The 14,571-nt window shown below is 43.3% G+C and overlaps 1 protein-coding gene across 3 annotated transcripts in view; it reads right to left on the reverse strand.

Moving 5' to 3' along the window:
* crtac1b (cartilage acidic protein 1b) overlaps window positions 1-14,571 on the reverse strand; it is a 292,689-nt gene that overhangs the window by 92,029 nt on the left and 186,089 nt on the right. For all 3 annotated transcript variants that reach the window (XM_072239018.1, XM_072239019.1, XM_072239017.1), the window contains one exon: window positions 10,712-10,857. In XM_072239018.1, the coding sequence (XP_072095119.1) occupies window positions 10,712-10,857 (146 nt within the window). The remainder of the gene's footprint in view (window positions 1-10,711; window positions 10,858-14,571) is intronic.

Here is a 14,571-nt window from a genome sequence, read left to right on the forward strand (position 1 = left end):
CCTTCCTTTCCAGTCCTGATAAAGGATCTCAGACCAAAATGTCAACTGTTTATTCCCCTCTACAGATGTTGCCTGACCTGTTGAGCTCCTCCAGCACAGGGAGTTGTAAGTGTGCTCTGTTGGAGCTGGAAGTGTGGTGACACTTGTTGTCTACCCCCTCAACACAATCCTTGCTGATTTGATTTGATGCAAACAATTTCACTGTTATGTTTTGACGTACATGTGACAAATAATCTTTTTATCTTCAGAGGGCATAGGTTTAAGGTGAGAGGCTAATGATGTAAAGTGGACCTGAGGGGCAACTTTGTCATGCAGAGGATGGTCAGTATATGGAATGAGCTGCCAACAGAAGTGGTTGAGGCCACCAAATTATCTTACACACTTCTACAGATGTATGATGGACAGCCTTCTGACATGGTTACATCACACCCTGGAATGGAGGATCCAATGCACAGGATCGCAAGACGCCAAAGCGGTTTGGAGACTCAGCCAGATCCATCGGAGGAATAACCCTTCCCACCAGTGAGGCCATCTTCAATAGGTAGTTCCTCAAGAAGTTGGCATCCATCATAAAGCTCCCTCACCACCCAGGACATGCTCTGTTCTCAGTACTACCATCAGGGAGGAGGAACAGGAGCCTGAAGACCCACACTCAATGATTCAGAAACATCTTATTCCCCTCCACTGCCAGATTTCTGAACAGTCCTTGAATACAACCTTGCCATTCCTTTGTTCTTACACTACTTATTTATTTTGTAATTTATAGTAATTTTATATCTTTGCACTCCACTGCTGCCACAAATTAAAAAGTATCAAGTCATCTGTCAGCGATAATAAATTTGATTCTGGTTTCTAATTCTGATGCAGTAACAATATTCAAAAAACATTGAGATGAGGTTCTAAGGTTCATTTATTATCAAAGTATACAACTCTGAGATTCTTCTTCTCCAGATAGCCACAAAAACCAAGAAAGAAAAGAAAGGCAGCACAATCATTAACCTCCAAATCCCTCTCCCCGCACAAAAAAGCGATCAGAGACAGACCGGGCACATCAGGTAAGTACATGGAAGGCAAAAATATAGAGAGATACTGTCCAAGTGCAGGCAAAAGGACAAGCTTGGTGAGCATGGTAGTCGGTTGAATGAGTTGGCCTGAAGGACCTGTTTCTATGCTGTATGACTGTATGAGTCTAAACATAGTATGGATTCTAGCAAGTGCTTATGCATGAATCACAAAAGGTTGGTTTTCAGGTGCAGCAGGCTATCAAGAAGGCAAGTGAGATGTTGGCCTTCATTGCTAGAGGGATTGAATTTAAGAGCAGGGAGGTTATGCTGCAACTGTACAGGGTACTGGTGAGGCCGCACCTGGAGTACTGTGTGCAGTTCTGGTCTCCTTACTTGAGGAATGATATACTGGCTTTGGAGGTGGTGCAGAGGAGGTTCACCAGGTTGATTCCAGAGATGAGGGGGTTGGACTATTGAGGAAAGATTGAGTTGCCTGGGATTGTACTTACTGGAATTCAGAAGAATGAGAGGAGATCTTATAGAAACATAAAATTAAGAAAGGGCTGGATAAGATAAAGGCAGGAAAGTTGTTTCCACTGGTAGGTGAGACTGGAACTAGGGGACATTGCCTCAACATTCTGGGGAGTAGATTTAGGATGGAGATGAGGAGGAACTGCTTTTCCCAAAGAGTGGTGAAACTGGAATTCTCTGTGCAATGAAGCAGTAGAGGCTACCTCAGTAAATATATTTAAGACAAGGTTGGATAGATTTTTGCATAGTAGTGGAATTAAGGGTTATGGGGAAAAGGCAGGTAGGTGGAGATGAGTCCATGGCCAGATCAGCCATGATCTTATTGAATGGCGGAGCAGGCTCGACGAGCCAGATGGCCGACTCCTGCTCCTATTTCTTATGTTTTTATTAAGTCATATTCCACCTGTACTCATGGAACATAGAACATAAAACACTACAGCACAGTGCAGGCCCTTCAGTCCATGATGTTGTGCCTACCCTTTAACCAACTGTAAGGTCTATCTAACCCTTCCCTCCCACATAGCCTTCCATTTTTCTTTCAGCCATGTGCCTAAGACTCTCTAAAAGGTCCCTAGTGTATCTGCCTCTACCATCACTCCTGGCAGCTAATTCCATGCACCTATCACTCCCTGTGTTAAAAAAAAACCTTTGGCATATCTCCTATACTATGTCCTATCAGCATAAGGTTATACCCCCTTGTATTAGTTGTTTCCACCCTGAGAGAAATATCTCTAGCTGTCCGCTTGATCTATGCCTCTTATCATCCTGTACATCTCTATCGTCACCTCTCAGCCTCCTTTGTTCCAAACAGAAAAGCCCTAGCTTGCTCAGCCCATGCTCATAAGTCATGCTGTCAAAGAGCGTAAGAGTCCTTTCTGTTGGGAGCACAGGCTGGCTCTGCAAAGCTCTAACCCAACGGTAGACATCTTCAAGTGAAGGGGGAATGGGAGAAGTAAGTCCCTTATGAATGGAGGAACATCTAGAGCAGTAAATGTCACTGCCCCCGTGAGACAACAAAGGTTAGGAAAACATCCAAGTGAGCCCTGCAATATGCATAATATTGATTTACCAGTTGTAGCTGCATTAAATGGTCATTAACTAAATTAATGAGGAGAACCATGACGACTACCTGCTCACTATTCTGTAGTTCAGCTAATGGGAGATAATAGTTCACTGGATTGATTGGATGATGTAACAAGATTTATCAAAATTGTGCATACATCCAAAACATGTATCATCCATTTTAAAGGTCACACACTATGCCCAAAAATGAATTATTAAGAAAATGATCATTTAATGATTTTTTAATACTGCAGTAGAATATATAAGAGTTGAGGATCAGTGAATATTTGATTCAAAACATCTGAATTGTTGGGTTAATCTTGTGGGTATCAAGGACACCTATGGGTCAAGACTACTATTGAATTTTTTCATGTCTATCAAATAGTCAGTAACTATAATTTTATGAATGACTGACTTTCAGAAGCATCAACCGTATTAACATAGGACATATAGCACAAGAACAGACCCTTTGGCCCACAATGTGGTGCTGATCTGATTAAACTAGCAACTGAATACCCAAACTAGTTCCTTCTGTCTATATAACACCCATACCCGTCCATTCCAGGGGTTCCCAACCTGAGGTAAGCAGACCCCTTGGTTAATGGCATAAAAAGGTTGGTCACCCCTGCTCTATTCTCTACATATTCACGTGACTATCAAAGAGCTTCTTAGGTGCCTTTATTATATCTGCCTCTACTCCCAGCAGTGAATTCCAGGCACTCACCAATGTGAAAAAATCTTGCCCTACATATTGCTTTTGAATTTACCCCCTCTTGCGTTAAGTGCATGCCCTCTAGTATTAGACATTTTGACCCTGGGAAAATGATGCTGGCTGTCTACTCACAAACAAGAGAAAATCTGCTGATGCTGGAAATCCGAGCAACACGCTGGAGGAACTCAGCAGCATCTATGGAAAAGAGTACAGCCAACATTTCAGGCCGAAACCCTTCAGCAGGCCTCACCATCTGGCTGACTACACCATGCCTTTCATAAACTTATTAACATCTATCAGACTGCCCCTCAGCCTCTAGCGCTCCAGAGAAAGCAGCCCAACCTCTCCTTATAGCACATGTCCTTTAATCCAAGCAGCATCCTGGTAAACCTCACCTGCTTTCTTTCCAAAGTCTCCACATCCTTACTATTTTGTGGTGACCAGAAAAGCCCGCAATATTCCTGAGATTTATTAAGTGGCTGTGTAACTTCCCGACTCTTAACCTCAGTGCCTCAACTAATAAAGGCAAGCATAAAATCATAAGGCTATAAGGCATAGGAGCAGAATTAGGCCATTCAGCCCATCGACTCTGCTCTGCCATTCGATCATGACTAATGGAACTCAGCAGGCTAGGCAGCATCTATGGAAAAAAGTAAACAGTCGACAGTTGAGGCTGAAACCTTTCATCAGGACTGGTTGGGATCCAATCTTGCCCATACTCCTCTATCACATCAGATGATCTCTCCTGGAACCAGCACATTACAAAGAAGCATAGCAGACTTTACAATGTAGACCTTCTCAGAAGTTTGTATAGATTTGGCATGTCACCTAAAACTTTGAAAAACTTCTATAGATGCACAGTGGAGAGTAACATAGCAGGTTGCATCATGATCTGGTCCAACGCCCAGGACCGGAAAAGCCTACAACAGGTGATGGATACAGCCCAATCCATCACAAAGAAGGTCCTTCCACCATTGAGCACATGTACAAAGAGTGCTACCACAAGAATTCAGAATCAGAATCAGGTTTAATATCACTGACATATGTCATGATGTTTGTTGTTTTGCGCAGCAGTACACTATATATATAAAAAACAATAAATTACATAAAACAGAAATAAATATATAGTGTGCATTCTGGGTAACTGTGCCATTGATTAATCAGGGCAAATATTCATTTGAGACACTATGCCACTTCACCGGGACGGGAGACTGTTTCTAACAAGTATCAGTCACGGGCACTTGTGTTGCTGTTAAACACTATACCGTGCTTAGAGCAAACTGTTTTTAAATAGTGTCAGTTGCGTGTGAGTTTAAAAGGCAGTGATTTTTTTTTCACTGATAGTTGGCGAGAAATAAGCACTGGGGCAATTCCAAACTGTTTTGCTCACAGTGATTTCAAGCATTCAGCCTGGAGATGCCAGAAACAAATGGGAATGAAATGAAATTGTTTTACTACTTTAACAAGTTAGGAACTACAAAGAATTTGAAGGTGTCAACAATCGTCTTGAATGTTACAATGAAAATGAAGATTTGGAGGTTGCAACTATTGAAAGCATTGTATGAAGGCAGTCCATTATCTGCACTAGGTGTCTGTATTGATTTTAAGGCCATAAGATAAGGGAGCAGAATTAGACAATTTGGCCCATTGAGTCTGCTATGCTATTTTTCCATGGCTGATCCATTTTTTTTTTTATCTCAGCCCCAATCTTCTGCCTTCTCTGTGACCTGAGTAACCAAGAATCTATTACCTCTGCCTTATACCCAATGACTTGGCCTCCACAGCTGCCTGTGGCAATGATTCACTACTCTCTGTCTAAAGAAATTCTTCCTCATCTCCATTCTAAAAGAACAACTCACTATCTTGAGGCTGTGTCTTTCAGTTTTAAACTCCCCCACCATAGGAAACATCCATTCCACGTCCATTCTGTCAAGGCTTTTCAACATTCAATAGCTTTCCATGACGTCACACCTCATTCTCCTGAATTCCAGTCAGTGAGGCCCAGAGCCATCAAACACTCCTCATATGATAAGTCTTTCAATCCTGGAATAATTTTCGTGAAGTTCCTTTCAACCCTTTCCAATGTTAGCACATCCTTTCCGAGATAAGGTGCTCAAATCAGCTCAGTGAGGCCTCATCTGTGCCTTATAAAGCCTCAGCATCACAACCGTGGTATTATATTCTATTCCTCTTGAAATTAATGCAAACATCACATTTGCCTTCCTCACCACAGACTCAACCTGCAAACTAACCTTTAAGGAATCCTGTGTGAGTATTCCCAAGTCCCTTTGCACATCAGATTTTTGAATTTTCTCTCCATTCACAAAATAGTCTACACTTCTATTTCTTCTACCAAAGTGCATGACCATACACTTCCCGACACAGTATTCCATCTGCCACTTCTTTGCCCATTCTCCCAATCTGTCTAAGTCCTTCTATAGCTGCTCTACTTCCTTGAAATGACCTGCCCCTCCACCTATCTTCGTATCGTCCACAATCTTTTCCACAAAGCCATCAATTCCATCATCGAAATCATTGACATATAATGTAAAAGAAGCTGTCCTAACACGGACCCCTGTGGAACACCACTAGTCACCAGCAGCCAACCAGAAAAGGCTCCCTTTATTCCCACCCTTTGCCTCCTGCCAATCAGCCAATACTTTATCTATGCTAGTATTTTTCCTGTAATACCATGGGCTTTTATCTTATTAAACAACCTCATGTGTGGCATCTTGTCAAAGGCCTTCTGAAAATCCAAGTAAACAATATCCACCAATTCTCCTTTGTCTATCATGCTTGTTATTTCTTCAAAGAATTCCAACAGATTTGTCAGGCAAGATTTTCCCTTGAGGAAACCGTGCTGACTGCGGCCTATTTTACCATGTGCCTTTAAGTACACTGAAACCACATCCTTAGCAATTGACTCCAACACCTTCCCAATCACTGAGGTTAGATTAACTGGCCTATAATTTCCTTTTTTCTGCCTTTCTTCCTTCTTGAAGAGTGTTGTGACATTTGCAATTTTCCAGACCTCTGGAATCATGTCAGAATCAATTGATTCTTGAACGATCATTACTAATACCTCCGAAATCTCTTCAGCCACCTCTTTCAGAGCCCTGGACTGTATACCTTCTGGTCTAGGTGACTTACCTACCTTCAGACCTTTCAGTTCCCAAGAAACTTCTGCCAAGTAATGGCAGCTACACTCACTTCTGCCCCCAAACACCCCTGACTTTCTGCCATACTGCTAGTGTCTTCCGCAATGAAGACTGTTGCAATACACGCATTCAGTTTATCCGCTACTTCCTTGTCCTCCATTACTACCTTTCCAGCATCATTTTCCAGTGGTCCGATATCTATGCTCGCCTCTCTTTTACACTTTATGTATCTGAAGAAACATTTGATATCCTCTTTAATATTATTGACTAGTTTGTCTTCGTATTCCATCATTTCCTTCTTTATGACATTTTTAGTTGGCTTCTGTTGGTTTTTAAAAGCTTCCAAGTTCTCTAACTTCACATTAATTTTTGCTCTATGATATGCCCTCTCTTTGGCTTTTATGCTGACTTTAATTTCCCATGTCAGCCACGGTTATGTCATCCTTCCTTTAGAATACTTCTTCCTCTTTGGAATATATATACAGCCCTTTTCAAATTGCTCCCAGAAATTACAGCCATAACTGTTCTTTCCCAATCAATTTTGGCCAGCTCCTCTCTCATGCCTCTGTAATTCCCTTTACTGATACATCTGAGTTTAGCTACTTCTCAAAATGCAGGCTTGATTCTATCATAGTATGATCACTGGCCCCTTTTATCTTTAGTTTTCAAATCAGTTCTAGCTCATTGCACAACACACAATCCAGAATAGCCTAGTGGGCTCAACCATGAATTGCTCTAAAAAAGCTATCTCGTAGGCATTCCAGAAAACACCTCTCTTGAGATCCTGCACCAACCTGATTTTCCCAATCTACCTTCATATTGAAATTCCCCCATGACTATCGTAACATTGCCCTTCTGGCATGCATTTTTCATCTCCCGTTCTAAATTGTAGACCACATCTTTACTACTGTCTTGGGGTCTGTATACAAAAGGTCTTTTAACTCCTGCAGTTCCTTAGCTCTACCCAGAATGATTTAACGCCTTCCAACCTTATGTCACCTGTTTCTAATGATCTGATTTCATTTTTATCAACAGAGCCATGCCCTTTTTCTTTCTGCCTGTCCTTTCATTATAATGTGTATCCTTGGACGTTAAGCTCACAACTTTTTTCAGCCACGAACAGTGATGCTTCCAACCTCAATACATGCCACTCTGTAACTGTGTTCCAAGTTCATCTACCTTACTCTATGTACTGCGTGCATACAAATACAACACCTTCAGTCCTGTATTCATCACCCTTTTTGATTTTGTCTGCTTTTAACTCTGCAATTTATCCAACGGACTGCAATTTTGCCCTGTCGTCAGCATCTCTTTGCGAACAGTCTCGCTATACAGTGCGTCTGTTTGTAAACATCTACCTCATCCTCAGTGCCATCACTTCAATTCTCATCCGCCTGCCAAGTTAGTTTCAACCCACCCGAACAGCTCTAGCAAACCTGCCCACAAGAACATTGGTCCCTCTCGGGTTCGGGTGCAACCTATTCCTTTTGTACAGGTCATACCTTCCACAGAAAAGATCCCAATGACCTATAGATCTGATCCCCTGTCCCTTGCACCAGTTCCTCAGCTACACATTCATCGCCAAACCATCCTATCCTTACCTTCATTGGCGCATAGCATTGGCAGTAATCCAGAGGTTACTACCATGGAGGTCCTGTTTTTCAGATTTCTACCTAGCTCCCTAAAATCTCTCTTCAGGACCTCCTCACCTTTCCTACCAATGTACATCGAGACTTCTGGCTGCTCACTCTCCCTCTTTAGAATGCTGTGGACACAATCTGAGACATCCCTGACCCTGGTACCTGGGAGGCAACATATCATCTGGCTGTCTCTATCCCACCCACAGAATCTCATCTCTATTCCTCCTATCACTACTGCAGTCCTCTTCACCTCTTCTCTCTTTTGAGCCACAGTACCAGACTCGGTGTCAGAGACCATGGCTCCCCTGCAGTAGGTCAACTCCCTCAACGGTAGCCAAAGTGGTATACTTATTGAGGGAAATGGCCACAGGGGTACTCTGCGCTGGCTGCCCACTTCCTTTCCTTCTCCTGACAGTCACCCAGGTACCTGCCGAGGTTCCTTATTCTCTGAGGAGCTGCAGCTCGCTGCATCTGGCACTGATGTGTTTATCCGGGAGGTTGGAGTTCTCCCAGCATTCCCAGACCTTACACACAGAACAAAACACTGCTCTGGAGCCATTCTCCCTGCACTAACTGTGTCCTAGCAGATGAGGAATGAAGAATTAAGAAAAAAAGAAACTTACCAGGTATTTACCTCACCCACGCCTGATGAGCCAAAGCCACTTCAAACACTGGCTAACTCACAACAAGAGCTGTTCCATTTGCGCTTGCGTTATTTTTATTTGCCCTTTCTAATGAATCCTGCTCAGTGATTGGTCACAGTCCAACTTTGAGAAATGCTGCAGATTTCTAATCTTGAGTGCGAACTTAAGTTAAAAGTTAGCTCTCGTCATACTCCCACTCAGCGATTGGTCCAACTCTGAAAAACTGTCACAAAGTGCTGCCTTTTTAAGCTTGAGTGCAAACCTAAATGAAAAAGTAGCTCTTTTCTCATAAATGGACTTTTGTTCATTTACAGTCAAACAAATGAACACTGCATTTGATGAATTACTCCATTGATAATTATTAGGAACTACAGTGTTATAGTACGTAGTAGTACTGTTAATATTCTAATGTGTTCTGTATTTAATTTAAATATACAATTTGTAACTTAGTTAAATGGTAGTTCATCTTTGTATATGTTTTTAACTATTCCCATGAAACTTTGGCCAATTGGGACAGCCACTTAATTCAGCCAAAATTATCTTGATGCATCCCAATTAACCAGAACAACTGTGTATATGAAATAAGTAGTGCAAAAAGAGAGAAAAAAGTGTTCATGGATTCTTAAATGCAAACACGAGGAAATCTGCAGATGCTGAAAATTCAAGCAACACACATAAACATTGCTGGTGAACACAGCAGGCCAGGCAGCATCTCTAGGAAGAAGTACAGTCGATGTTGGATCTCCCCCTCCCACTTTCAAATCTCTTACTAGCTCTTCTTTCAGTTAGTCCTGACGAAGAGTCTCGGCCTGAAACGTCGACTGTACCTCTTCCTAGAGATGCTGCCTGGCCTGCTGCGTTCACCAGCAACGTTTGTGTGTGTTTCATGGATTCATTGTGCTTTCAGAAATCTGATGGCGGAGGGGAAGAAGCTGTTCCTAAAATGAGTGGGTGTCTTCAGGCTCCTGTACCTCCTCCCTAATGGTGGTAATGCATGTCCCAGGTGGTGAAGGTCATTAATCATAAATGCTATTGTTTGGAGTCACCACCTTTTGAAGATGTCCTTGATGGTAGGGAGGATAGTGTCCATGATGGAGCTGGTTGGGTCTGCAACCTTGTGCAGTGCCTCCTCTATACGTGATGGTGATGCAACCAGTTAGAATGCTCTCCATGTTACGCCTGTTGAACCTTGCAAGAATCTTTCGTGATATACCAAATCTCCTCAAACTCCTAATGAAATATAGCCTCTGTCATGCCTTCTCTGCAATTGTATTAATATATTGGGCCTGGGATAGACCTTCAAAGATGTTGAGACACATAAACGTGAAACTGCTCACTCCTTGCACTGCAGATCCCTTGATGAGAATTGGTACGTGTTCCTTCAACTTCCCCCTTCCTGAAGAACACGATCAGTTCCTTTGTCTTACTGATGTTGAGTACAAGGTTGTTGTTGCAACGCCACTCAACCAGCTGGTCTATCTTGCTCTTGTATGCCTCTTTTTGCCATTCATAATCAAGGGCCCTCACCTTCTAGGCTATACACTCTTATTGCTGCTGCCATCAGTGTCCTGCACCTACACTCACTCACCTCAACACTGAACTTCTTCCACAACCTACAGACTCATCTTCAAGGATTCTTCAACATATTCTCAGTTATTTATTTATTTATTTACTTACTAACTATTTGGGTTTGTTGTTTGCAGCTTGTTTTCTTTGCACATTTGTCAGTCTTTCTGTGTAGTTTTTCCAATGATTCTATACTATTTCTGCAAGAAAATGAATCTTGGGGTAATGTGTGGTGATATATATGTACTTTGATAATAAATGTACTTTGACTTTCAACAGGTAATAACATTCCCCAACATCTCCATAAACAAAATGACAAACAGGAGTAAGTCACCAAGCAAGGGGACAAAACCTTTGGAGACAAAATGCATTGAAAATCACCATGTATTCTTACCCTAAAACGGGCTTTTCCATTCACGATGGTCTGTAGATAGAAGCGGTGAGGTCCCATCCAATTACCGTAGACTATATCCACCATTCCATCTCTGTTAAAGTCTGCCAGGGCCAGTCCACGGCCATGTTGGTGAGGATCATCAATTCCTGAAAGGAAGGAGGACATCTTCTGTCATACTGTGGGTTCATGGTTTACAGTGGTGTGTGGACCGAGTAGCTACTACAAACTACACTCGATTGTGACTCCGCATCCTTCAGATGGGTTGACTTTCAGCTGCCTCTTCAGTTCATGGGCAGGTAGGGACAGACAATAAACATTGGCGTCACCAGTGATATCTGAAACTTGTACGTGAATTATCTCTGCAAGTGTGGCCCTGAGCCCTTGGTCGCCTGTTTGTTAATTCTTCATTCCCTTCCTCCCTGACCTCCCCATCCTCAGCCTCCTCACTGCTCCTACAAAGCTCAACACAAACTCAAAGAACAGCACCTCACCTTCTGATTGAGCACGTCACAGCCTTCCAGGCTCAATGCTGAATTCAATAATTTAAGACATTTCTAACATTTTTAAAGATTAGTTATATTTGTCACAAGTACATCAAAACATATAGTGAAATATGTCTTTTGCATCAACGACCAACACAGTCCACAGAAGTGTTGGGGATAGCCCGCAAATATCGATATGCTTCCAGAGCCTGCATAACATTCTTACAACCTACTAACATCAACACGCTAAATGCTGGGAGGAAATCAACAGGTCAAGCAGCATCTATAGACCTTTCACAGGACTGGAAAGGAAGGAGAGGCCAGAATAAGAAAGGGGCGGGGGGAGGAGTACGAGCTAGAAGCTGGGAGGTGATAGGTGGAAAAGATAAAGGGCTGAAGAAAAAGAAACCTGATAGGAGAGGAGAGTCGAGAAAGGACAGGAGGAGGTGATGGGTAGCTGAGGAGAAGAGAAGTGGTAAGAGGGGAGTTCGAGTGGGGAAATGAAGAAGGGGGAAGGGAAGAAAGGAAAATTACTGGAAGATGGAGAAATCGATGTTCATGCCATCAGGTTGAAGCTACCCAGACGGAATATGAAGTGTTCTTCCTCCACCCTGAGAATGATCTCATCATAGCTGTGGAGGAGGCCATGGACTGACACCTTGGAATGGGAACGGGGATTGGAATTAAAATGGTAGGCCATTGGGAAATCCTGCTTTATGCAGCAGTGGATACAATAGACGACCCCAACAGACTTGGAGGCAAAGTGTTGGGAAGGACCGTTTGGGGCCTCAGATGGAGATGAGGGAGGAGTTGAATGTGCAGGTGTAGCAGTTCTTCCACTTGCAGGGATAAGTGCTAGGAGGAAGATTAGTCAGGAGAGACGAATGGACAATGGAATCATAGAGGGAAAAATCTCTGCAGAAAATGGAGAGTGGAGGGGGGGGAGAGATAAAGATGTGTGATATGTTTATTAATTTCCATAGATGCTGCCTGAATAGCTGAGTTCCTCCAGCATTTTGTGTGTGCTGCTCTGGATTTCCAGCGTCTGTAGAATCTCTTGAGTTTATAACCCTATCCTGTATGTCTTTGGAATTTGGGAGGGAAGGCACACACTCTCATGGACAGAACAGGTTCAAAAGCAACATTTAAGAGCCATTTGGATATGTACATGCATGGGAGAGGTAGAGGCAAGAGATTTAAAAGGGACATAATTTCTTCATGCAAAGGGTGTTTGGAATGAGCTGCCAGAAATAGTGGTTGAGGCGGGCACATTATCAACGTTTTAATATGCGTTGGAATGAGGGATTCAGAGGGCTAACGGCCTAATATTAGCAGATGGGGCTAGCTCTCAGGTAATACGGTCAGCAAGGAAAAGATGGGGCGAAGGGCCTGTTTCCATGCCGAATGACTCTATAAGTAGGAAAGATTTTCTGCTGTGAGGTTTGGAACAGCTTGGGGAAAGGTTTGAAAAGCAGAACCACATGGAGGACAATCTCCAGATTACTTCCCAAACCATGTGCACTTTAGATAAGGGGAAATAAGGTCAGAGAGGTAAACACAAGAGATCCTGCAGATGCTGGAAACCCACAGCAGCATGCACTGCCACAAGATTCTCAATCCCATCCCGAATGCTTCTCAATTAACCAACTCAATCCTATCCCTCTCAATCCCATCCCGAATGCTTCTCAATTAACCAACTCAATCCTATCCCTCTCAATCCCATCCCGAATGCTTCTCAATTAACCAACTCAATTCCATCCCGAAAGCTTCTCATCTGCTCTGATTGTTTGCGGGCCAGAGGTTCCCAGCAGTGAGTGGAGATGTCCTGTTCCCTCAAGGCTCAGCAAGCTTGTGGAGTAGGAAACACACAGGCAGTCTGCACACCTTCGGTTCTCATGAGGAGCAAGCTGATAATTTTGTGACAACACGGAGGGGGAACCAGCATTAGAATAATTGATAAACCTGAGGAAGTCTGCAGATGCTGGAAATCCAAAGCAACACACACAAAATGCTGGCGGAATTCAGCAGGTTGGGCAGCTTCTATAGAAATGAATAAGCAGTCGATGTTTCAGGCCGGGACCCTTCTTTAGGAATTGAGGAGTGTACACAAAATATTGCAGGAAGCCAGCAGGTTAGGCAGCATCTATGGAGGGGAATAAACAGTTGATGCTTTGGGCTGAGACCTTGCGTCAATTTATTGTGTGGTATGAAGCTCGTTGTGGAAGAAATGGTTTCTGATGCATCTGGCACTGAGGAAGGATAGGCCCATTCTATTGGAATAGGCTGCAATCAACCACCTGAGACCAGTGTCCTACAAAATGACTTACATAGGGATGTAAAAAAGACCTTTCCACAAATGGGGAGGGTTCAAGAAACGAGGGAGCACTGGTACAGGGCGGTGAAGAGAGGAACGAGAATCAGCGGTAGAAATAGCAGAAAAGATAAGCAAAACTGCAGCAGGAATTGTAAAGGGATCACTTAACAACTTTAAAAAGCTCAAGGCTCTTTATTCTGAATGCGCACAGCATTTGTAACCAGATGAGTTGCCAGCACAAACAGAACTAAATGAATCTGATTCGAGCTATTACAGTGACAGATTTCACATTCAGATTCATTTATCACGCGTACATTGAAACATACAGTGAAATGCGTCATTTGTGTTAACAATCGACACAACCAGGGATGTGCTGGGGGCAGCCGGCATGTGTCACCACACCTCGGGTGGTAACATAGCATGCCCAGAGCGCTTGGCAAATTAAACACAGAACTCAACAAAGCAGAATATTCAAAGTGACAAAGCAACAACAGTGAAACAGGCCTCATCACTCCCACTCACCCACACAGTCCCCTAATCCTAGGGCAGGCCGTCTTCGGCCTCCGATTTCCAATGGACTCAAACTCGCAGGATATTGGGCCTTCAACTTCCCCATCTGACGTGCAGGGACTCACTGACTTAGGACTTCGGCCATTGGGGCTTGACTCCTCGACGTCTGATCAACCTCCGGACTTCATGGTTACAGGGTGACGAGGACTGGTATCTCAACATTCTCCGTTAGTTGATGTTTCAAAATAGGTAAAACGGGCAGCGAGGCACAGAAGAAGATGGTATCAGTGAACGTCACCAAAGGCAGCTTCAGACGGTTCACAAAACTGCTTCTTTCACTTCTCAGATGTCTTCTTTTTCCTTCAAAAGTGGCCCTGTTGCTGTTGGAGCCTGTGATCTACATTTTGGTGGTGTGCTTTCAGGCCGATTGAGCCATCCGATGCTTTGCTGTCTGCGAGGGTGTTCTGTGAGGCGTGTAGCCTCAAGGCTAAGAAGCCTGGAGACGCGTACTCTTTCTTTAAGGATCGTGGTTTCCCTTCTGCCATCACCAATGA

Source organism: Mobula birostris, chromosome 21 (assembly GCF_030028105.1).
Source record: "Mobula birostris isolate sMobBir1 chromosome 21, sMobBir1.hap1, whole genome shotgun sequence".
NCBI classification, from domain to species: domain Eukaryota; kingdom Metazoa; phylum Chordata; class Chondrichthyes; order Myliobatiformes; family Myliobatidae; genus Mobula; species Mobula birostris.